This window comes from Colletotrichum scovillei (assembly GCF_011075155.1).
Source record: "Colletotrichum scovillei strain TJNH1 chromosome Unknown Contig00003, whole genome shotgun sequence".
Classification (NCBI taxonomy): Eukaryota; Fungi; Ascomycota; class Sordariomycetes; order Glomerellales; family Glomerellaceae; genus Colletotrichum; species Colletotrichum scovillei.
In genome coordinates, this window is record NW_023336261.1 from 2627772 (window position 1) to 2651311 (window position 23540).

Below are 23540 nucleotides of genomic sequence, written 5' to 3' on the forward strand. Positions count from 1 at the left end.
TCGTGTGTGTGGTGTGTATAGGTGTTTGTGTGTACTTATGCCGTGTCCATGTTCATAGACCACCTTGAATGGTGAACGACGCTATAATGAGGACGAGGACGTTGATGACGCCCCATAGTAACGGGATCCAAGTCGACATGGAGAAGAAACCGGCACGGTAAACCGCAGCTAGGCTGTGACGCAGTATCCCATGTTAGCCTCTCTCTTTCTCTGTCTCTCTGTGTTCATCCCCTTCACTCCTATATTTGACCCGAGTGCCAAATACGAGAACCAGAACTCACATCAGCCCAACAACACTACCCGCAACCAGCGCCTGCACGCCCGACACGATGAGGTACAGCAGCGGCACGGCCCAGATGTACGTCAGCGACCCGCGCTTGTTGGTGTGCATGGCGATGGTGATGGCCGCGGCGCCGAGGTGCACGACGCTGTAGATTATCGTCGTCCATAGCACGGTGAAGCGCCAGATGTCGTTGATGTAGAAGAGGCTCCAGCGATGGTCGTCCGTCAGGTCGCGGAGCTGCCAGTTGATGCTGGGGAACGAGGGCGTCTTGTAGTTTGTCGGCGGGTAGTCGCGCGCCGTTTGCGACATTGTTTGGGGCGTCGGGTGTTCTTTTTCGGCTTCGGTTCGATTCGAGGTTGGGAGAAGGAGAGAATGTAGGCGATGAGGGTTGTAGGTAGTACGAGGTCGTTGACCTTTTTGTTCGAGGTTTTCGGGGGTTGTTGGTGTACCTTAGTGTAGGTGGTTGTAGTTCCTGCGCGAGGTGACGATGTTGCTGGGGTTGAGTGGACGATCTTCAGGTGCCAATTGAGAGTGGGCGGGAGGTGTTGCAGGGATGGCGCAGCTTAAGGTAAGCTCGAGGTGTGGCTTTAGGGGCGTGTCCCGTCGGTCTCCAGGTGCCTCGGCAAATGCGCCCGCCCGCCGAACGTCCTGCTATCGGCACCGGCTTCGATATCGCAATCCACCGGCGACATCACCAGCCGCACCATTCTTCCACCACCGTCTCTTCCGTCGTGAAACTTCATTCATTTCCCGTCTATGGTTAATTCCCTTCCAGCATAGCCGTCGAATGATCCACCAGTCTCGCGAAACGATACGACACGACCCGACACGATGCCGGCCGACAGACTCCTCAACACGGTCCTGCAGCTGTACCAAAACGTCCACGACGACCGCAAGACGGACCAGATCGTCGGCTCGACCGTGAACCTTCTCGCCTCCCTCTCGAACCCGCTGAACCTCGGCGTCCTCACCTCCCAGCTCCTCATCGCCCCCGCCATCTGGCACCGCCGCGACGGCCTGCGCACGAGCCTGCGCATCATTTCAATCTACAACAGCGCCGCGATACGGGTGCGGCAGAACGAGCTCGACGACGCAAAGGCTTCCTCCGCCGCCAGCAATGATTCCCGTACGATTCATACACAGACGCCGGCGAGGCAAGGCGGCGGGCTCGGCAGCGAGACGTGGGTTCGGGCCGTGGTCAAGGGCGCCGATGACCGCTCCAACAGGTGGCAGCATCTCCTGGTCCTGACGGGCATCCTGATGGGCATGGAGGGCAACGATAAGCGCTCGCTGTCGCGGGGTCTGCGCAATACCCTGGAAGAGGCCGTCGTCACGGCCGCGAACCTTGCACTGGAGCGACAGGACGGATCGTTCGCCTCGGCGTCCATCGTGCTTGCACTCAACTACGTCTTTCCGTTCCTCTCCGAGTTCCACCAGTCCGCCATCAACTGCAACGCACTGCTGCCCATCACCGTGCTAGCCATCACGGGAGAGGACGGGTTCCAGGATGGCGGGTTCTTGGAGGACGTTCGGAGGGACGTCAAGCAGAACGGGCCCTTCGTGGAGTGGTCTCCCACCTCGCCGTCGTTCAGGCTGCAGCAGGCGTTGGAGAGCAAGCCGCTGATGGGCGGCATGGGACCGCTGTCCCGGCTGGCGGCCTTTGCCGTCACGAACGCGACGGACTCGTCGGCCGTGCTCGACGCGCAGGACTCGCTGCTCGAGTTTGCGCAAAAGCTGTTCCAGCAGTGGCAGCGCAACCCGTTGTCGACGGTCGACGCCGCGGACGAGACGGCGCGGCTGGAGCACAACACGCTCGAGGGGACCTGGCCGGTTCTCTGGGGCACGCTGAAGAAGACAATGTACGCCACGGTCGCTGTTCTGCAGTCCATTGTCGGTCGAAGTCTTCTTGATCCGCGCATGAGGAACGATGTCATGGGTCCCCAGGTCGCGACCAAGACACTGCTCACCCTCAGGTTTCTGTTCTTCATCTCGTCGAGACACGGAGCCAGCGCGTTCCAGGCGTACACTTTCACTTACCTCACATCCCTCGACATCCTCGCACGGTTCGGAGATGCCTGCGTCTCATTCCTCACGGAGACGAAGCCCCCCCACGCCGGCGTGGTGCCCCCCGGCCCCCTCGACAGAACACTAGACCTGTTCTACCTCAACGTCGCCGAGCACCTGCCTCTGAACATGCCCGCAGAAGCCTGCGACGCGCTGATCGTACGACCGGCGACAGCCTACCTCACACACACGGGTGCTCTCACATCGACGACGGTCGAGCTCTTCGAAGCAGCCCACAGCGCCGTCCTCTCGGTGCTCTCGTGCCCGCACAACAGCGCGCTGACCGTCACCCTCGTCCCCTTCTACATCGACGCCCTATTCGCCTCGTTCCCGGCCCAGATCTCGACGCGGCAGTTCCGCGTCGCCTTCAAGACGGTCATGCAGATCGTCTCGCCGCCCTTCCCCATCTCCCTCGCCGAGCCGCAGCTCTCCGAGACGCTCCTCGAAATGGTGCGCTTCAAGGCGCTGGGCGCAGGCACCGCACCGCTGCCCGCCACACACGACGCGCTCGCGCAGGCCGAGAAGGGCCTCGAGGCGACCGCCGAGCAAGCAGAGGTCCTCTCGGAGCAGAGCTCGCTCGTGCTGACGCTGGTGGATTCGCTCCCGTTCCTGCCGCTGCCGTTGGTCGAGGAGTGGTTGACGCTGACGGCGCAGGCGATGAACGAGATTGCGGACCCGGCCGTGCGGCGGCCTGTGAGGGACCGGTTCTGGGAGGTGCTGGTGAGCGGCGAGATGGACGTTGAGAGGGCTACGATTGGGGTTGCATGGTGGACTACCAAGGGCGGGCGGGAGCTTGTTGTCGGGAGGGATCAGGTGCTGCTACGGCAGCAAGAGCAGCTGCAGATGCCGTTGATGAGCGGTGCGATTATGGATGAGAGTAAGTCGAGTAGGCTGTGAGGCTGTGGTTTGAGAGAAGCGTGTGATTTATTTTGTATATCTGAGCGGCAATGAGATGACATATCATGTGGAATGGAAAATAATGTGAGCGGGAGGAGTTCAAGGCCAAGGCTGTTTAATTTGGATATTACAATCATCGCGTCCGTGACATATCTAGTGATTGATCTTTCTTCTGAGAGGGCTTGATACACAAATATATACATATGTGAAGTGAGTCTGACGCAACTGGAAAGGAGTTCAAAATCAAAATTTGCCTGTAAGCGTCACGTCCCTTCAGAATGAGCTCTAAAAGATGGACATGTATCACGGGGCGGGGTCACCATATTCATTGAACTGATGTTCCGTATTGTGTCTCGCTGGTCGTACACAATGGTTGTGTATTGTCTAGCTTTTGGTTCTTTTGTCCTCCTAGCGGTCGTGGTTCTGCGATGTTGTTCTCCCACTTCCCCTGCCTGATGACCGGCGTGCTCTCCACCCGATGCTTATGATACTCGCGAGGTTCCCTTGGTACCTGTAGTTTGTTTCAATGCAAGTAGAATGCCTGCTTGCCAGTGGTCAGAAAGCTTGACGCTGTAGGAACTGTAGCCCATGTTCTTGACTTACCCAAACAGTCGTAGGAGAAATCCACAGATGTTACAAGCAGTAGCCCAGGCAAAAGCCAGCCATCTCTCCCCAAACCAAGCAAGCTAGCAAATGGAAGCCGGAGCCGACAAGAGCTCACACGACCACGGTCATCAGTGGGACACCACAGGTCCATACCACTTCTTCAACTGCATGACGACCCGGAGCGCGTCGTCAAAGATGAAGAAGTGCGTCTCAAAGTTGCGGTCGAAGAAGCTGTCAGCGTCCGGCATGCGCGGATCCTTTGACGCCTTGATGAGGCGCGGGACGACCCTCTTCAGGACGGCCATCTCCTTGTCCGTGAGCGGGTTGACGTGGAAGGACTGGCGGCCGCCGAGGAGGCGGGTGATGACGATGCGTTCCTGGCGGGTGATTTCCGGTGCGTCGGAGAGGATTTCCGAGGGGCCTCTGGCGGCGTTGGCTCGTTTGGTCTTCATTGTTGAGGGGATGGAGATGCTCGAGGTGTATGGATAGATGTGATGGGTTCCTTGTTTGTGAAGAGGGATGGGTGATGATGTTGGTGAGGATACTGTGAGTTGTCGTAGGTTAGCGATGTGGAGGACAAGGAGATGTTGTAGGACTGTACGATCCCTTGTTGTTGTTTGAGGGACGGATATCTGTTTGACGAGGCAGAGAAAAAAAAGTAAGGTTTTGTTTTGTGAATTGCGAGAAGGAAGGAGCGATCAAAACATCATGGTCTTGAGGATGGACCGACCTCGGGCTACGAGCATGCTTCACCCCCGCCCCCTCTAGTCATGCGAATAATCATTGGTGCGAGTATATTCCTTTCAAAATGTGATGGTTTGTTTCCCTATTCTCGTGATCCGTCTTGCATTTGTCCAGTGGCTATTGATGCTGCATTGCAGTGATTCTACAGAACCAAGTGAACTGAGAGATGATATGTAGCCGAGAAGCTCTTTTGATATACTCAAGGTACGAGCAAGTAGATTCTTCTTCTTATTCAACTTCAGTTTCCATTTAATTTCTACACAGCTGATAATGCAGAGCACAGGAACAGAGTGAGACGACAGCCGATGAAAAAGCTCGATTACCATGGTTTCCTGCGCGTGGGCAAATCAAACCTCATGTTTGTCTATATTTGCCAACTATGGATATCAGAAACTTCTAGCTGGTTATAAGAGGATTTTAGGTTCCATGGGGCACATGACTGGTGTTTGGCAGTAGGAGATATCTCTTCAGTATCTCAGCGCTCATCTCGTTCACATTTCTGGATGACTGTCATGCCTTCTCGCATCCGGGAAGGAACATACCCTATCAAGCGCATTAAAGGGAAGAATATTAGCGGGCATTTCATCTGGTCAGAGAAACAATGCGAAAGCCCCTGGTTCGGATGGCAATGTGTGGCAACGATTGGTAGACCTTACATCTTTCATTCTCAAAACCACTGCATTTGTAGGAGATGTGCTTCAGAAACTACCCCTCATGCGAAGGTCGGTACATCGCACACCTCAACTTGGAATCGAAGTACTCCGGGGTTCAGCAGCATGATATTAGGTCTGCAGTAGTCAGAGCAGGGCAGATCAATAAGCTGAAGCCTCGAGCCGGATCAGCAGGGGCTCGCCTCTCCTTACGTATCCATGAATATGCGTGGGAGTATATGTCAAGAAGCACTGCAATCTAGGGCAATCGCCAGAACACCATGGGCCATTAATCTTACCACTTTATGTTCAACCTGGCTTGTATTGGTTTAATACTTGACATATCGAAAGGCAGTGGCCTGCCATCAAGGTCTAGTGCGACGACCCCTGCCTCAACCTGGGCCGTTCAGCTGGACAGCGAGGGAACATCCATCAATTTTGGATTGTGAAAGTTACCCTCTAGCAGGAACCCGGGACGGTCAGCACTCTCAATGTTAGACGCAGTCGGGTCAAAGAGACAGGAACCCCCAGTTGAAATGCTCCTTCGAGACCAAAGTGAAAAGCCACTTGTCATAGCAAATCTGCAAGCCAGCAATTCCCGAACTTTTTGTCGATACAGCAGAATCGCTCAGACAACATAGCTAGATAACAGCCTCATTGTGCTCATATGCGAATGCATGTCTCTAACCCAAGTAGCAAAGAGTCTGCTCAATGTCACCTAGATCATCAAGTCGCGTAATAGGCGTGTAAGTCAAGAGACGCAAACTCAGCTCAGCACCAAACTTAAACTCTATCTCATGCTCTCAGAGCCGCTCTCATCCAAGCCAGTACCAAAAATTTGTATGTAAACCACCAACCATCAACAAGGGAACTTCGAGAGAACGTCAAAAGATTTGGTGTTCCGACACCGAGAGTCGAACTCGGATCTCTCCGGGACTTTGAATCATTTGATTGATTGAAAGCGGAGTATGCTAACCGCTACACCATGCCGGATTGTTTTCTTGCGGCGAACAGCTGGCATATACAGGCAGACCGATGTCTGTGATTGGTCTTTCCGCGACTAGGATGACTAGCGGCATGTCTGGGGTTGGTGGAATGTGCATTGACAGGGCGGTTCTTTTCTGTGATCCTCAAACGGCTCTGAACTGCTTGGTTTCTGGACTAGGTTGATGGCAAAATAACATCGTGGTGACTCGAGCGTAAAGCCGAACCTGTTGCAAGTTTCCACATTCAGCTTGAGAGTTGCTACCTGCAGTCGGAAGACAGGGTTCACATAGAGAAACCCATGGCTGGCATTGAGCCGCCAATGCGCCGACCCTCAAGCTGGGAGAGAGCTCTAGAGAGTTGACCTTGCCTAGTTTACTCAAAAGGCGTTCAAGAATTGCCCGACATGTCACCGACTGACTAACTCACTTTCTCTTTGCTCGAAACAGCGATTTGACTTTTGTCTCGCTCAGCATTAAACCCATCGTGAACAGAGCCAAACACAATGATCCTGGCCCGAAGAAACGAAAGGGATTTGAGCAGATTTTCCCGAACCATCTCTCTTCGTCCCACGGTACGGACCAGGTTTCACATTGAGGTGGTGTCACTGGAGTGTGTGTTGCCTGAAGATGAGAACATCGGACGCGGCGGCATCGACACTTCTTGGCAAAACGACGGATGTAGTCCGAACGCTTATTTGTGAGGCATCAAGCCAAGCATCGCGACGTGACAAAGGTTCCCATGGAATGCCAAATGTCTAATTACTGCGTACTGCAGCCTGCAGGTATTCACGCCCTCCCCGGAACCCCCTCCGCAGCGCCCCGAAAGATGACGATCTCGCGAACCTTGACGGGTATCCGTGTTGGTACCTGGGGGCTTTTTGCGATCCTCGTCAACCTCGTCACCTGACTGACCAACGTAACCGCGCTGCAGTCCAGACTATTGACTGCTGCACATGGTGTTTGCGATGACCGTTGGAGTACTACACTACGTGCGGCGTGCCAGGTGCTGACATGAGCAGCAGTGGCCGGCGGCCAGCTACCCCCTCCCACACGCCTCGACGAGCTTGGCCCAAAGAGGCAATGAAACGACAAGACCTGCATCTGAAGGAATCCCCTCCCCGTCTTCGGATTCTCCACCAGCGCGGTCCACCACCTCATGGAAGAGAGGCACTGGCTCTGGCACTGGCAGAAGAGGAGCGCCCCGCCCTAGGGCCTCGCGTACCAAGTACGGGATGGGATGAGTTGCGTTGCAGGAAACCTGGAAGAGAGGAGGGAAGGGAACGTGGGAGAATGGAAGAGTGCGACAGAATGCGACGCGGCGGAAGGTCCTTTTGGCTTTTGTGTCAGACCATTGGCTTTCCGATGTTCGGATGCCGCGGCGAACGATGGCAGGACCGCGCTGCGCGGAAATGGTCCGGAACTCGGAGGCTAAGAGGACTTGGCAACTCGCCCGGTTTGGTCTCGAGACTAGAAGTTTTCTAGAACATGGGAACGTCCCCGCTCTTCATTCTGCTCAGTTTTTCCAGATACGTACCGATGAAAGGCTCGGACCACCTGGACCCCCGATCCGACGCCAGGACCAATTCGTCCAGACGGTCACCTGAACAGAGCCACCAAATGAGGTGTGTGACTTTCTCTCTTGACCGTCGACCGGCCACCGTGTTCACGGACGGCACGACGGACGACGGATGATGGACAACGCAAAATACTGCACTTGCACGGTCTGATCGACTGCCAACTCAACAATTCGTTTGCGACCGACATGTCTTGGCTTCCTTCTTGGTGACGGTCTCCCGATCTCTGGCGAAAAGACGAACTTTGGCGGCTATGCTCGAAAAAGTCAGACGACGTCGCAGCAGCCGCCAACCCAAACCAAAGAATTGGAGTGTATCAAAACGTTGGGGGTTGTTTTGGAGAACATCTCCAAGCATGACGGAGGGTTGGAAAAATATTTCAACATCGCAGCTGCAGCATGAATCAAGGTGTGACGAAACGCCGCCGCCATTGCCCTCTCCCGAATGCTCGGGTCCTGCCGTAACAATGAGAGGCGTGCATTTTGTCTTAAATGGGCAACAAAATCGTTCAATTATTGGCCGCCAATTCTTTTTTTTCTTCTCCCAAACCTTTCCCACACCAGGATAGACCACCACACCAACTTCAACCGCGTCCGACCGGCTGTGGCCTTCGTCACAGCTGGAGAGGGGCGCTCCGCGGAGATGCAAATTCTGCATTCTCAAGGATCTGAGGCAGGCATCCATTAGTGTGGTCGCTAACGTTGCCTTACCGCGCAGTCTCGCAGGGATACCGTCCAAATGTCGCTAGGCCTTTTGGGGGCTGCCAATTCGTGCCAATCTGTGCTGCAAGCCTACAAGCCTGCCTGCAAAACGCTTTCAGGGCTGTTACAACCTACGGCACTTCCCAATGCTGCCCGTCGCTGATCATTGCATCGGTACCGCCGTGCTCGAAGCCTGGGTGTGATGCCAATGCTTTTAGACTGTCCACCAGATGCTTCAGCCTTCAGCCTTCAGACCGTGGGGGGGAAAGGATGCCAGTCTAGCAAATGCTCCTTCTGCCTTGTCGAAGCCCCCCAACTGGCGATCATTAGCTGGGGTAAGGATAGGTTTTTGATGCTTCTTATCTTCAAGTTCATGGGGGCTCCGGTTCCCAAATCACGCATCTCAGCCTCATTCCGACTGGAGGACACAACTCGGAAATATCTACGCAGCTTTTCTCGCAGAGACCGACAGGCACCACCACCACCACACCCGCGCCCTTTGTTTTGTTGACGGCCATCGAAACGTTTCTAACGTTTCGCCAGCCAGAGGTACATCTTGCGCAGGTACCTCCAAAATGCCACATTGGTGGAGGGGCATTGGTTCTTGGTGTGTGTGAGAGTGCCGCGCAACTGGACTGGACAGCAACCAGGACTGAGGTTGGAGCTCTCCGCCGCCCGGATGCCTGGCTAGAGCTCAGGTGATCTGAAAATTTGATCGATTGCGAACGTGGCTCCGCTCCTGTTCAAAGCCCGGCCCCATCTTCGTCTGATGACCCCAAGCCCAGCGAGCGCGACCAGTCGCCAGCGACGCCGGCCTGCCGCGAGGGCACGCCTGGGCCTGGGACGTTCTGCGTCTGGAAGGGCTGGGTGAAATGACCTCTTTTCCCTTTGCGCCAAGGATGGTCGTTCGTGGTGATGATGCCTCAACCGTGGTTCAATGACAGAACCAGTCTGTGTCACTTGGGTCTTGCGGTGGTCCTGTTGACGAATTTCTGGCTACGCAGGGAAATGCCTGTGGAGCATCTCCGAATCGGAGTATGGGAGATTGGTCTTGATGGAAGTTTAACATTGCATCACTGTTTGGGTTCGTCTGCGACCATCGCAATCCGCCAGCATTGAACGGTGGACCTGGGCAGATTGGTCCAACGGCGGGCAATTGCATCTTGCATCAATGATGCATCTTGAGTAGCCGTACGGGGTATCCGTACTTACTGCATTCTGCCGCCCCCTTTCTTACACGCGCGGATGGATCCTCGATTCCGGTTTACTGGATGGACTTGATTGAGCTTTGCAAAGTATGACAGGTTGGCAACCGCACAAGCGCATCAACCTACGGCTATTGTCCATGTCTGTCACGAATGCAACCGCAAAACTCACGTCTCCGAGTCAGCAATTAGTTTCCCTGGAGAGCAGGTGTTGCGTTGCATGTCTAGGCTTGGCAAAGTGTGCCGTATTCGAACCTTGCCGCAACGATCCGACGAGGACGACCTCTTCTGGGGGTGTCGTGACGGTGATTGGGGGCAAGGTTGCCCAACATGACCCCTTCCCTGAGCTTCGACTTCAAGAGAGGGTGAGAGGGAGATGGGAGCCAAAAGAGCCAAGAGATGGTGCGGGCAGGTCCTGGTCAGACGGCACGGGACCTCGAATTACCTTAGGAACGTGATGAGAGTCGAGAAACTCAAGCTTTTTGGTGGTGGTCACTGGTCAAGCCGTCAAAGGAAAGAGGCTGCCCGGCACAATATCGCATAGGGCGCGATGAACAGCTCAACAGCCACCTCCTAAGGCTCCTAGTGTATGGAGTACACACTACGAAGTACATAGTAGGCAGGCTCCTGCTCACAGACTCCTCCCAAAGACTTCAGACCGGTGGTCGTCGCTGACACCCTTGGCCTTGGTTGGCCTTGGATGGAAAGGAGGTTCTGGACCAATAATTGCCCACTTTACAGGACGAGGCAAGTGCCTTGGTTTCTGGCTCAGCTTCCCACCTTTTTTTCCACGGGACGAATGCTCATGTTAATGCTTCGTGTGCCACAAAAACATGCCAGTTAGGAAACTTGGCCAGGGGTGTGTGTGGTTCTGGAGGGGGCGCATTCTACGCAGTAACAGCTGGACAGCAAAGTGACTTCCAATCAAGTACTCCGTACCCATCCTAGCTTCTCCAATGCCATATAACCAAGAAGAGTCCCACCTCGTGTGCAGATTGTTGGTGGAAAAGGGTTTTTGAAAAGCTTTTCTGGTCGTCCCAAACGTTTTCATACATCATTGAACTTGACCTTTGGTCCCTTGGATATAGGACACCTGATCTGCGAGAACCCCGAAAGGGAATGCAGGGCACATCGAAACGCCGTTGAAATCCGTACGAGCCGTCAACCAGACTACAACCAAACGAACGACGGGAGGCCGAGACAGCGCTACAGCGACATCGCGCAGCAAGCCATCATCACGCCCAGAGCCGGAGTCCAGAGGGAAGAGACGCACGCCTACCTTTACGACCCCTCTCACCTTCCACATCCCCTTCCCTCCACCGCGAGTGTGAGAAGCGGGGTTGAACTGAGCTGGCGCAGCATCCACGCAACTTGCCCAGCGAACTGCATCGTCGTTGGAGCTGAGCTCGGGAAGCGAAGCATCGGTTGGAGGGGCTTTTTGCAGCAATCCATCCACCAGCACCAGCACCAGCACCAGGCCCGAGTTGTCCTTCCTGTTTCCCCTTTTCCTTGTTGGGTTACCTTCACCATTGAAGCGACATATCGTCCCATTGACCCTCTCATCCATTCATCCTTCGAGCATCGTCGTCTCGTGCTTGCTGGCTGTTCGTCGTCGAAGGTGCCACAACATATTGGCGGCCCCAGCTGCGTTTGGATCGTCAAAAGAGAGAAAGAGGCAACAGATTCTGCCACCACACACCCTTCATCGTTCGTCGTCCGCTGCTGCTCACCCGATCCTCTTTTCTCTCTCAGTTTCGCCCTCTCACGTTGGCGGAGCAGCCACCACCAATTCAACTCCAATCAGCCACTCAGCTCTCATAACTGTGTGTGGTGTGTGTGTGCTTGGTCTAGAGAGATCGAGACAACCAGTTACAGAGACCCTAGGTGAGAGAAAGAGGCTTGTCCCTCTCACCCATACGAATTGAACATCCGGTTGTCTGTGTGTCTGCACAGCATCTGCACCAAAACGTGGGGAAGACCGTGGGAGAGAACCAAGACACACAAACCGCAAGGAAAAGAGAAGAGACGAGCAGGTCCCATCCTGTCAAGCTGTGTGGACGTTGTGAAGCAGAACATCCCGTCCTTTTTAACAGGAACAACGACCCGGTCAAGCTTGGCCTACAGCCTGTTCCCCACACACCCCCTCGTTCCCTTTCTCTCTCTCACAGTCGGAAGTCTTCTCCTGATCTCTCCTCTCAAGAGGGACACTCACACGTATCCGTACTCACCACACCCCCCTCCTCCTCCTCCTTGAATCCCCTCCATCCCCACCGTCTCTTCTCACAGTCACCAGTCACCCATCCCATCCCATCCATCCCTCATCCCTCACCCCTCTCCGCTCGTCGCTGCACGCCCACTCCCACGCCGGCGGCCCTGCTCGGTGGTGTCTGGCAAGCCGCAAAGTCTGGGTCTAGGCGAATGGCTGGAGTGCGCCCCCCCTCAAGCTGCCAGTTTATTATCATTACATAAAAGACCGCCGCTCTCTTCCATTTCCTTACACACTGCAACCTCTCATCGCTGCGTCCCTTATCTCTGGGCTGGCAAAAACAAGCTGTCAAAGATTCAACTGAAGCTCAATTGCGCCCGCTTGGATGCCTTTCCCCCCAGTCACAGTCTCAGCAGCGCACCGCTCCGTACCTTATCTCGCGGCTGTTTAGATTCTCCCACCCTTTTCCAAGTCCCTCTACCACGCTGGCGGTTTCGCCCCAATTCCCGTGCGGGCGCTCGTAGGCGCCACTGGCAACTTCTCCCCCGGATATCCCTTTTTCGGGCAATTTTTTACGACCCCGTCCCTGCTTGTCATCTCTTTTGCGCCCGCAACCACGCGCGAGAAGTGCCAAACACCCATACAACGAACACTTCCAGAACATCGTAGGGCTGGGAGTGTGGAACACGCGACGTCACAACGGCGTCCTATCTACAGATCCAGATCCAGATACAGATCCTCCCGTGCTTGCGTTGCCGCTGCCGCTCACGCTGCCGCTGCCGCCAACGCCGACCGGCAACCTGCCTCAACCCCCGGACCAGATAAGGCATGGCAGATAAGATGTCCATCGACAACAAAGATCCCGTCAAGGAGGATACTCCAGAGACCGTGGGTTCTAGTCCCGAGGGCGAACATCAGCCTGTGCCTAATGGCACTTCAAACAACCCCAATGGTGCTGTCGAGGGCCAGCAACCAAAGCGAAAGGGTGGCCGTAAGCCTGTGAGTATCTCTTTTCCTCCTCGTTGCATATCTCAGAATCAACACCTTCACTCAATTGTGAGACCTTTTGTGTGTGTTTGTTGTTCTCTCTATCAACACCACAACTTCCCCAGACTTTCGTCTGTGTTACACAATCTTAAAGTTTCACCTGGGACGAAACCTTGTTTGGTCCTATCTCAACTCCCGCTCAAGAGGAAGGCTAATTGTTTACCCCAAGATCTACGCCACCTCCGAGGAGCGTAAGCAACGCAACCGCCAGGCTCAAGCTGCCTTCCGCGAGCGTCGCACAGAGTACATCAAACAGCTCGAGGAAGCCATTCGTGTACATGAGTCCAACCTGCACAACCTTCAGGCCGCTCATCGCACTGCTGCCGATGAGTGTCTGATGTTGCGCTACAAGAACTCCTTGTTGGAACGCATCCTCTTGGAGAAAGGTACGGTGACACGCCGTCAATTGGTCGAGAATGCTCGAGTATTAACAGTATATTAGGCATTGATGTTCAGGCTGAGCTTCGTGCCAAAACTGGCAGCCCCAACTTGGGGCCGACTCATGCTCCTCAAAACATGGTCCAGCCACCACCTATTCAGCGAGCCATCCTGAACCGACATCACCAGTCTCGTCGATCCAATTCGAGCATCGCCCCGAAGCTGGAGCCCGGCATCAGTCCTCTACCCCCGCCGATACAAGCAGCCCACTCTGCTGCTTCACCAAAGGGCCGGCCTACCCCTTCATCGCACTCCAACTCGCCATCAAGCACGGCACCGTATGGAGGCCAGCAGGCTCTCTCACCGGCAGCCTCTGACCACGGACCGCTTCGTCCTGGCATGGCACCGTCCATGAAGTCTCAACTCAGCCCCATGGGTCCCATGAACCCGGCCGCCCGAGCTCACATGATGTCCGGAGGCCCTCCTCGCGTCGGCAACAATGGTTCATACTACCCAACACCTGGGTTCCAGAACCACATTGAGCAGCTAGGTAAGTCAACCGGCCCTATTTACTGATGAATCTTGCCGTCTTATTCCTAACACCAAGCTTAGAACAAGAGTATGATGCTCCAGCGGACATGATTGAAGACTCCGAGATCGACACCCCAAGCGGGCCTGGGCCATATCCCAGCGGCTTCTCTGGCGACGCACCACAGCATATGATGACTTCGCCAAACTCCGTTGGCCCCGGCCATGGCCAGCACATGACGTCTCAGGCTGAGCCTGCACAACCTACCCACACGACCCAGGGTGCATATCCCTCCATGACCCAGCTCTTGGATACCGGCATTGATTGGGATCCCTTTGGACTGAGCGCCAGCATGGCCTTCCCATCACAATTCTCTTTCGATACCAGCAACATGCGGTAACTCTGCGCCCCCATGGTGAAAGAATCGAAATCATCGACACCTGCACATGGACCGGGATCGTTGTGATTAAAGAGGAGGATTTGTCCAAATTTGTTCTATCAAGGCCTTCGTGGCCGCTGTCTTGGTTCAAAAAGAAAAAAAAGAAGTTTAATCATGTGAACATGGGAGGTTTGCGGGGAGCGAAGAAAACTCGATACCCGAGACGACACGACATCAGCATTCGGACGGCGAGATTGTTTTCTGGGCGAAGCCTATAGCGGCGTCCTTAACTACAACAAACACCAGCGAGGGGGAAACAAAAATTATCAAGATGGCTTTCAATACCCGCGCCGTGCGGTCATCTACGGGGAAATGCGATCACGACATAAAAAAGTTACCAACAAATCATTTTGTCTCTTTCGAAATATGGACAGTCAACACTGGGCGGCGGAAATACCCCACGGGAGGTTTGGCGGCCTGCAGTACTTGTCTTTTATTTTCATGTTTTTATATGCCGGGAAGCTTTCCGCAATGGAACCCCGCGCTTGTTTTTAATGGCGTTTATTTTTTCATCATTCACACATCGCATATTTGATGGTGTATAGGATACAGGCGGAACCAAAAAAAGTTTTTCTATTTCGGATTTCAAAAAAACAGAGTCTTCAACTCTTGGGTGAAATGGACATTGGTTGAAATCTTCTCCGTGAAGCAAGCGTCACTCATCATTTGCAAGGTGTCTAAAGTTTTGGTACTGATGGCTTGTCGTTGCCAGAGGCCCCCCGGCCGTGGGGGTCCAGATCGGCCGACGGCGGAAGATGTGGGAACACGGAGGCATCTGGGAGGGAAATGGACAAACCCGCACCCACTTGTGGCTGCCGCGCGTCTGGGACAAGACGGGGCGAACGGGCATCGGACTCGGTTCCGTACATAAGAGACTTTGTTGGCTTGAATTGAGTCGATGTGGCTAGCTGAATGAAACCCGGCCTCTGATCGGGTCATTTATTTTTTGCTCAAGCTTTTTCGTGTACTTTTTTCTTTACTGTGGATCTATGTACACACCTTATTTTGTGTAAAAGGCGTCATTGTCACGAGCAAGCTGGTGAGGATTGCGTGTTCACTGTTACGGATTTCGTTTCTGTATTTCGATTGGTGTCTCTTTTCTCTCTCTCGGTATCTGCAACCAAAGGATGCAGTGTTGGTTGCATTCATGTGACGTCGTTATTGGAAGTTTAGGTAATAGCCAAGGGCTTTCTACCTTATCCTGGTGGGTTCGAGAATGAAGACACGTGGTGGTACCATACGGGATATGTGCGTATCGAAAAACAGCCTGTGGATTGGGGAGCTTCAGGTTTACCAAAGTTTTTCTGGGTGTGTGTCGTTTCCTTCAGCGTTACGAGTCACGATGGGCTCTTACTCGGGTCGAAAGGGGGCGAGCCCGGATGAGGGGAGAGAGAGGCCGGGGGTATGTGTGTGTTCCTTGGTCCGAGCTGCGTGTTCCTGGATTCCTCTTGGTCATGGAATGTAAGAGGGTTTGGAATCATGTGAACTTTTTTTCTTTCTTTCTACATCTGCAAGACTTTTGGAACGTATACTTTCCTTGCGGTAAAGATACAATCTTTGCGTTTCCTTGGCTTCCTGATTCGGTGAGCCGATTTGGAAGTGACATATACGAGATTCTGGGTTGATAAGACTATATTCTCTATGACCCTGAGGGGACGAGGGTTGCTTGGATAAGTGATTACTTTGAGTTCGGCAGTCACTGACATGGGACCTGCCTGCCTTACCTTGAAAGGGCGGGTCTATTGGCAGGTGTACACATGGAAACGACCGTGTGTGACTGCTGCCCCCCCCCGTCTGGAACCTTTGTGAGATTGATATTAAAAAGACGGGGAAAAAGAATCTGGGGCACCGCCGCCCCCCGTGTCGTTTGATTTGAGTGATTGCATTTCTTGTTGCTGCCCTGCCTGCTTACTCCGTATACTCCGCAGTGGATTACGCTTTTCTGCGTCCTGTTTTTTTTTTTTTATTCTTGTGACCAGGGGCACGTGGACGTTTCCATCACCTAATGGCAACCCGTTCGAAGTTGAGCTGTTGGTCCACCGTAACTGCGGGAGATGGATCATTTGGGGGCCGGGGAGAGAGAGAGAGGAGGTTGGGTTCGGGTTCCCGTGAAGGGCCCAGTTTGTTCCCACCGAGGGCATCCGGGAATTACGTAAGTAGGACTCTTTCTTGATTTTATAGACATGGGACCTGTTCGAGGTATCCGCGTGGGATTGTGGTTTTATGTTGTTGCTCTTAAGTATGCGAGGTTTGTCGGAGAGATGCCTGTTTAGGAGATATAAGAGCAGAGATGGAAAGCCAAGAGGGAGGATAGACGGGGAATGGATTCCGGAACACTTGGGAAGAGAGACCGGGAGGTCCGGGCGGCGGAGACGGGGTTTCGGAACGGCGGCTAGCTTGGTTGAAGAGGGGCCCTTGGGTCTGGACCGGGTGTGGGATTCGACATGTTGGTTCAGACGTAAGTACGTACGTATAGAGGCTTGGCTTGGGACAGGCCAAGGAGGCGTATGGCATGGTAACTGTGACGTGGTTTCTCAACGGCTTGGAGAGTGATTTCGGCAAGGGAATTTGATACGCTTCTGGATCTAGAGAATGGATTGGACGAAATGAGCGGGTTCGAGCGAAGGCGGGTCGCTCGTTATTTTCATGATAGGGCCAAGCTTCTGTCGAGGTGAGATATGGGGAGGCTTCACAGGTCATGAACCGGTGCAAAACGTGAGCGCGATTGGTTGTATCACGTTCACCCAGTCATGTTCTGAATCATCGAGAGATTGTGTACTCGCTGGTACGTATTTGGTGACGATGGTGTTTTCATATTTCAAGCACCTGATCAGTTCCTCTTATGTGAGGTTCACCGCGTATTCAGTAAACGTATACCGTCCAGCTTATATTCAGCCACTGCTTTCAGGGAAGGAGGAATCGAGATACTTGGATCAATTCATCTCATCTCTAGTCATAAGAGGCACAAGGGGAACATGGCCGAGGGGTACCTGGGGGGAGTCGATGTACTAGCTCAGACACCGTCGAGCCTCACTCAACCTAACCTTTTGTTCGATTCCCTATGGGTGATTGCTTTTCTTCTTCTTCTCACTATCCTTCTCTTTTTCTTCATTCAGGCATCATCTTTCACACTTCATCGCCATGCTATATTCTCAATTAGTCTTGGCCACGCTGGGAAGTGACCACATGTGGATTGAGAGCTGGCTGACTGCCGATGGTTCGATATGAGCACAATCGACAGTCTGTCGAAGTCACGCAAGGCAATGCACATAGACGATGGGAAAGCAGAGGTATGAGACAGTCCCGCAAGCCCTCCTTTCGGCGTACACATTGCAAGTTTTGCGTTATTTGCCTAGCTACTCAAGGTACTTGACATCATGAAGTCATTCGCCATTCCCTTATTAAACCGCACGTCTTCTCCTCAGCGCCAATCCGAGTAGACCCAGAATGTTCATACGCACCTAATTTAGGGTCATATTACACCACATAAAATGAGTCGTTGAAAGTATCGATTCCGTAGTCCAGGCACAACCATCATCAGTTCGGGAATTGATCAAGCGTGAAAGAGTTATCATCGTCTTACACGAAGTACAAGCCACCCGTTCACTCTGTGCTCGCTTATCAGTGGCTATCAAGCTAAATTGCCCGACCGGATGGAAGACGTCAGTCGAAACGCCGGCCGACTCGGCCGCGGTGGCGGTGCGGAGTAGTGGGGGTGGCAAGACAGCGGGGGGGAGAGAGCCCGTGACACCAGGCCGTTCAACGGCTCATCGTCGCGGACTAAGGTTCACGCAACTTCCCGGCCCGTCGACACCTCCCTGAATTCGCAGGAAACGCGTCATGCAGGCTTTCCTGACCGTCTTGTTGGGAATACTCAAGGTAGACGAGTAAGCAAAATAATCGTAACCCCCCCTCGTCCATCTCCAAAAATCATGAAGGTCACCGACGCGGCCGTAAACCCATCCGACGAAGCTTGCTGTACCTGCGCGAAGCTGCTCAGCTCCGTGCCGAGGTACAGCGCTGCCACTGAGAAGCCTCTGCCGGACGACAGGCGACTCGAGTGCTGCGCTCGTGTAATCTGCGGGAACTGTATCCATGTGCGTCCGCCGGTCGAATGCTGATATCACTGGAAACAGAACGCTGACCAGTAATACAGGAAAACACCCGCTTCGCATCCTACTGCCCATACTGCCAGACATCCACAGCGCCCTCCGTGCTACCCCCAAACCTCAAAGACCCGCCATCGTACACCTCCGTCCCGCCATCCCACCACCTCTCCTCCGGCGCCCCGGCGGCCCCGCCCCCGCCGTACACATACACCTCACCCGACGCCGGCGCCGACGAAGAACTCAACGAAAAGAGCAGCGGCGCCTCCTCCTCGACCGCCACGCCCCCCGAAGACACCCTCCACTTCCTAAACCACGACACGGACACAATCGCCTCCCTCTCCCTCCGCTACGGCGTCCCCGCCGCCGTCCTCCGCCGCAGCAACAACATCACCAGCGACCACCTCCTCCACGGACGCCGTACCGTCCTCGTCCCGGGCGCCTACTACGCCGCCGGCGTCAGCCTCTCCCCGCGACCCGTCGAGGGCGAGGAGGAGGAGCTGCGCAAGAGCCGCATCCGCCGCTTCATGACGGGCTGTAAAGTCTCCGACTACGACGTCGCCGTGCTGTACCTCGAGCAGGTCGGCTACGACCTCGCCGCCGCCATGGAAGCGTACGCCGACGACGAGGCGTGGGAGAAGAGTCATCCCGTCCAGGACGGCGGCGGCGGCGGCGGCGGCGGCAGGGGGAAGAACAAGGCCAAAGCTGCACCGCGGAATCGGGGGCCGTTTTGGAGGGGATCTGCGTAACAGGGGTTGGATGTACGGAGTCGGATGAGTGGGAATTTGGGTTGTTTGTCCACGTAGGTTCACTGGTTGCGATACGGAAACTGGGAACGGGCGTTTGGGCATTTTTGGTATTATTAGAGCTCTTCTTCATTGCGTCGTCATCATGTCCTTAACCACCTATATGGCTCTGTTTGGCCTGTATGAAAACGCCGCTACCATATACCGTTGTAACGCTTTGTACACAATACACAAGACATATCCCGATATCTCTTATGCGAGATGTACTCGATCGGTGAATGTGTCCGCAAATGGAAAAAAACAAAAACCCCTCCCGGCCGAGGAAGCCCTTAGAAGGCAGACCTTGTTCGAATGTCTGAAATCTTCCTCTCAATCTCTCTCACTGAGCGGTCGAGTTCACCGGCAATCATCTGTTTCTTTTCGCTGGGCAGAAGGGTGTACCTCTCACATAAATCACCGTCAATGACGCCCTTGACGGGGACGTAGTAACCACGGTACATGAGGTGATCCCTTCCGGCGAGCGGAGCGTCCTCGGTACGCATGTGCTGCTCGAGGTTCTGGAAGAAGTCCACGTCCTCACGGGTCACAAACGGAATGAAGACGCCGATGGTACCGTTGATACCGCTCCAGAGCAGAATATCCTGGCCACCGACGACCAAACTTGTTTTGGTGATGCTGGTAGGAACATCTTGAGTGTAGGAGTGGCCTAGGAGGTTCAGGCGGTGTGGTGTGCCGTGGAGATAGTCTCTCGTGTTGAGGAGATGGAGGCCGCCTGACTCCTCGTCGGCTTCTTGACTTGCCTTCTCAGGGCAGCGGACGAGGAACATGTTGCCAAACTTGTCGCCTCCAACAACCGATTCGTAGTCCACCATTGCGGTGCATGTGACCCATCTGGAGATGGTGTCGTCGACGAAGGGAATGAGCTTGTTCGTCGTCGCCTTGTAGACGACATATGTGATGCCATGCTGGACGTCGCCGACGACGATGCGGCTTCCTTGCGTGCTCAGAGACACAATCAGCTGCGGAGCCACGTCGGCTTGGGCCTTTCTGAGCATCTGCCTCAGGCCGAGGTCATAAATCCTCAAGGTCTTGCCAACGCCCGCGAGTAGTCTGCCTTGGAAGCCAAGGAGCGCTGACGGAGGCTCTTCAACCTTTGTTTTGTGAATAAACTCTAGCTCGTGGCCATCCTCGCTGAAGCGGTAGACGTGGATGTAGCCTTCAGAGAACTGGCGAGGGTTGACAACCATGTCCTTGCCGGTGCCAACGATCAGGAAGCTTTCGTTGTCCTGGCTGGCAAACGAGACGATCGCAGCGCTGACAGCTGCTTCGTTGTTGTCGAGGTCAACAGTCTGCAGGACTCGCTGATCCTCTGATAAGGGATCGATGACGCTGATGCAAGAAGCCCAGCGGCCTTTGCCCTTGGGGTACCCGAACTCGTCAGGCGGGAGCACCACAGCATCGCCATTGACGACACCAGGTTCTGCGATGAGCTTGGCCCGTAGATCAGGTGGCAGCGTGTTGTTGTCTGCCTCGACCGTGTAAAACATGGGGTGTTCGGGATGCTTGAGTAGACGCCGCGGAGTGTAGGTGAGGGGTATCGACTTTTGTGTAATGGTGTCTCCTAGGTTCTCAATGGCAAAAATTCTGATCCTCTGCGTCAGCTATTGATCAAAGGAAGTTGCATGCAGAAAGTAACAAGGTTGAAGAATGACTCAGTAGGAACAATTGGTATGTTGCGTAAGACCTCATGGCGCTTTGGCATAGGATCCCAAATTTCTCATCATGTCATGTAAAGGAAACGAGCAAGGAAACTCGTGATGCTTGCTTACCTTAATGATTGGCCCTGAATGCCAACGACACCTTCTTCGCACTGCTCGCTGCTGAAATTCCAGACCCATTCGAGGTCAACGTAGTTCAATGGCGTCACCAGGAAGCCTCGAGTGATGGGATCAGAATAGCCAAGCCACGGACGAGAGCTCAACCCTATCACGCAGGTCCGTCCTTGAACAGTAGCTTGGAAAAGCCGCACCGGCTTGGGACCGAGGAACTTCTGCCTCGTATCCGTAAGCTCTCCGGTGATTTCGTCCAACACTGTACGGAGGTAGACACCAGAGTGAAGGCCGATGTGGAGGTAGAGTGTTGAGCCTCCGGATGAGGAGTCATCCATGGCAATGATTGCAAGGGATGATGGAGGAGCAGTCAAGGCTTGGACCGACTTGCTCTCCAGCGTCGACTCGGGGTCTAACGACAGGACACGTACAGTGCTGTCATCACAGCCCACAGCCAGGAACGAACTTCGCAGGCGTCCTTCGGGGATTTCACCCAAGCTCAGACATGTGACAGTTCCGAACATCTCCTTTTTCTCATCGTACTCGGCAAGGGATCCATCACCGTCCATTTCGAAATAGACAATCTCACCCGAGCTGAGTGCAACTGCTACCTGATGCTCGTTGGTGGTCGCCGCGACGATGGATCTGTGCTGCGGTGCGGCCCATTCGTTGACTTGGCCATGTCGGATGTGACGAATGCCTTTGGGATGGACCTGAATGAGGCCGTCTTCGCCCAGCAACTGTGCTGCCAAGGTCGGCACAGACGTTAGGAAACCGGAATCGCTGACCTCCTCGACCGTTTCACCGATGCTCAGAACAAGGGTTCCGTTGGTGAAAGACAACACAATGTACGCATCGTATTGATCGCCGCGGCTCAGCTTGAGAGTCCAAACCGCCGAAGGAATGCCGGGCAGTTCGGACGCCACAATCTCGTTGACTTCCAAGCCATGCTTCAGCATCCTGAATGTGCTACGGGCACCATTGCCGCAGGCTGTGTAGATTTGTGGCGCATCCTCACCAGTCAGGTTGGCCACCTTACAGTCGAGAAGGGGGTTCATGGAGTCAATGCTCTCGACTAAAGCAAGATTCTCCAGCGGTCTGGGATGGAAATAGACCGCTTCGTAACCAGCCCTAGGGTCTGTTGGGAAGTCGTCGCTTGAGAATTCCAGTTCCTCGTCGTCGTCTCCGAGCTTCTCGAACTGGTAGAATTGGTGATTGCCAAATTGGCTGGCAGCATAAAGGAAACCGCTCTTGAGAATGCAGAGGCTAGATGATACCGGCACCGTGTCGAAGTACTTGATCTTAAGCCGCTTCACTTCGCCGGTGGGATTGCCATCTGCATCCTCAACCATATCGAGGGTCGCCTTGAAAAGGTCACCATCTTCAGTCTGCAGGAGGAAGAAGAAGGCGCCAGCACTACCTTTCAGCTTGTGCATGACGCCAGACACCACGTGCCGCTTCCTGGACGGGTCTTCCGTTGCACCTCTTCGGCGCGGGATGGGCACACGGAAGGCTTCCTGGTTGGAGTGCCTGTATGTGATGTTTTCCTCTCCACAAACCAAGACTCCACTGGGGCCATCTTGACCACCTGGGACTTGGAACAGCAGCGAAGCTGTGGGATCGACGGGTTCGGACCACTTCCGGACGACGTGGTTCAATCCCAAGTCCAACTCGTAGTACACCAGCTGAGTCTCTGCTTCCCGAGCTGCCTCTCCCGTAGGATCTTGGTCCGCCTCAGTGTACTCGATCTCGAGCGCAGCAAAGACTGGGGAGCCATAGCCGACGTCCAACGCGACCATGCACAGCACCAGGACTCCAGGCTTGTGTGCCTCGAGAGGCGAAGAGATCGTGAGCTCGGCCTGCGAATTGCGGTTGAGGACGTATACGAGCTTGTTCTTCTCGACTGACGCGATCATACACGCTCTGCCTTTCGGATCGCATGCAAGATATTCTCCAGGTATAACTCGTCGTACCCCAGACTTGCCAAAAGTCTCCAGATGTAGACGCTGAAACCGATTCTGCGCTGGAATGTACTCGACGATTGTGATCCTTCCAGAGTCAGTCGCAAGGATGAGATAGTCTTGACGCAAGGTCAGCAAAGTCCTTTGGCAATCAAGTCTCACATCCAAGGTCGAGCGACATTAACTGCATTGACGCCTGTCGCGACCGGCAAGCTTCTCAAATCACTAAGTGAAGCTTAAAATGGAATGTGGGACACGAGACATACCTTTGTTGCTTCCAGCCAAGCGGAAAGCGGCCATAGACCTGATGATGCCGAAGATATCGTGCGAGAGGAGCGTGATAACTTTCCCCTGTGACGGATCCGGGCGAAGCAAAGTCAATCGCGACCCTGATGCTGTCACAATGTTCTGCTCCTTGGTGCCAGAAAACTGACCCAGCACCGCCTGTGTGACATTGGTAGGCGCTTGAAGGGTCAGGGAGTAGAGAAACATGTTCGAGGTCGTCGCCATGTTTGCAGGTGAGCGCAGATAGCCTGCGCGGCCTCAAGATTCGAGCTCGAATGGATGGGCGATGCAGAAGACGCGATGG

At 54.3% G+C, this 23540-nt stretch overlaps 6 protein-coding genes across 6 annotated transcripts; 3 read left to right on the plus strand and 3 right to left on the minus strand.

Moving 5' to 3' along the window:
* Positions 1-52: 52 nt before the first annotated feature.
* On the minus strand, positions 53-592 carry HER10_EVM0010159 (uncharacterized protein; the record flags this gene model as incomplete). The annotated part of the gene is made up of 2 exons (XM_035479628.1): positions 53-173; positions 282-592. 2 exons carry the CDS (start codon positions 590-592, stop codon positions 53-55), a joined length of 432 nt encoding a protein of 143 aa, XP_035336453.1.
* Positions 593-973: 381 nt separating this feature from the next.
* On the plus strand, positions 974-3283 carry HER10_EVM0009288 (peroxin 8). The gene has a single exon (XM_035478779.1). The coding sequence runs from the start codon at positions 1115-1117 to the stop codon at positions 3242-3244; it is 2130 nt and encodes a 709-aa protein (XP_035336378.1). The 5' UTR covers positions 974-1114; the 3' UTR covers positions 3245-3283.
* Positions 3284-3978: 695 nt separating this feature from the next.
* HER10_EVM0003451 (uncharacterized protein) lies at positions 3979-4302 on the minus strand (the record flags this gene model as incomplete). Its single annotated transcript, XM_035473126.1, has 1 exon — positions 3979-4302. One exon carries the CDS (start codon positions 4300-4302, stop codon positions 3979-3981), a length of 324 nt encoding a protein of 107 aa, XP_035335836.1.
* Positions 4303-10719: 6417 nt separating this feature from the next.
* On the plus strand, positions 10720-15158 carry HER10_EVM0001157 (uncharacterized protein). The gene is made up of 4 exons (XM_035470913.1): positions 10720-12915; positions 13133-13349; positions 13406-13891; positions 13954-15158. Exons 1-4 carry the CDS (start codon positions 12745-12747, stop codon positions 14268-14270), a joined length of 1191 nt encoding a protein of 396 aa, XP_035335628.1. The 5' UTR covers positions 10720-12744; the 3' UTR covers positions 14271-15158.
* Positions 15159-18241: 3083 nt separating this feature from the next.
* On the plus strand, positions 18242-19164 carry HER10_EVM0002104 (uncharacterized protein; the record flags this gene model as incomplete). Its single annotated transcript, XM_035471830.1, has 2 exons — positions 18242-18406; positions 18466-19164. The coding sequence occupies 2 exons, from the start codon at positions 18242-18244 to the stop codon at positions 19162-19164; spliced, it is 864 nt and encodes a 287-aa protein (XP_035335714.1).
* A 326-nt stretch (positions 19165-19490) lies between these two features.
* HER10_EVM0009712 (pre-mRNA-splicing factor rse-1) lies at positions 19491-23461 on the minus strand (the record flags this gene model as incomplete). The annotated part of the gene is made up of 3 exons (XM_035479189.1): positions 19491-20805; positions 20991-23070; positions 23218-23461. The coding sequence occupies 3 exons, from the start codon at positions 23459-23461 to the stop codon at positions 19491-19493; spliced, it is 3639 nt and encodes a 1212-aa protein (XP_035336418.1).
* Positions 23462-23540: the final 79 nt, after the last annotated feature.

Bases quoted from the DNA above. Each gene is read 5' to 3' on its own strand.
- HER10_EVM0009288 (XM_035478779.1), top strand. From the start codon at position 1,115: ATGCCGGCCGACAGACTCCTCAACACGGTCCTGCAGCTGTACCAAAAC.
- HER10_EVM0001157 (XM_035470913.1), top strand. From the start codon at position 12,745: ATGGCAGATAAGATGTCCATCGACAACAAAGATCCCGTCAAGGAGGAT. The intron at 12,916-13,132 runs GTGAGTATCTCT...GTTTACCCCAAG, and splicing joins GAAAGGGTGGCCGTAAGCCT to ATCTACGCCACCTCCGAGGA. The intron at 13,350-13,405 runs GTACGGTGACAC...ACAGTATATTAG, and splicing joins ACGCATCCTCTTGGAGAAAG to GCATTGATGTTCAGGCTGAG.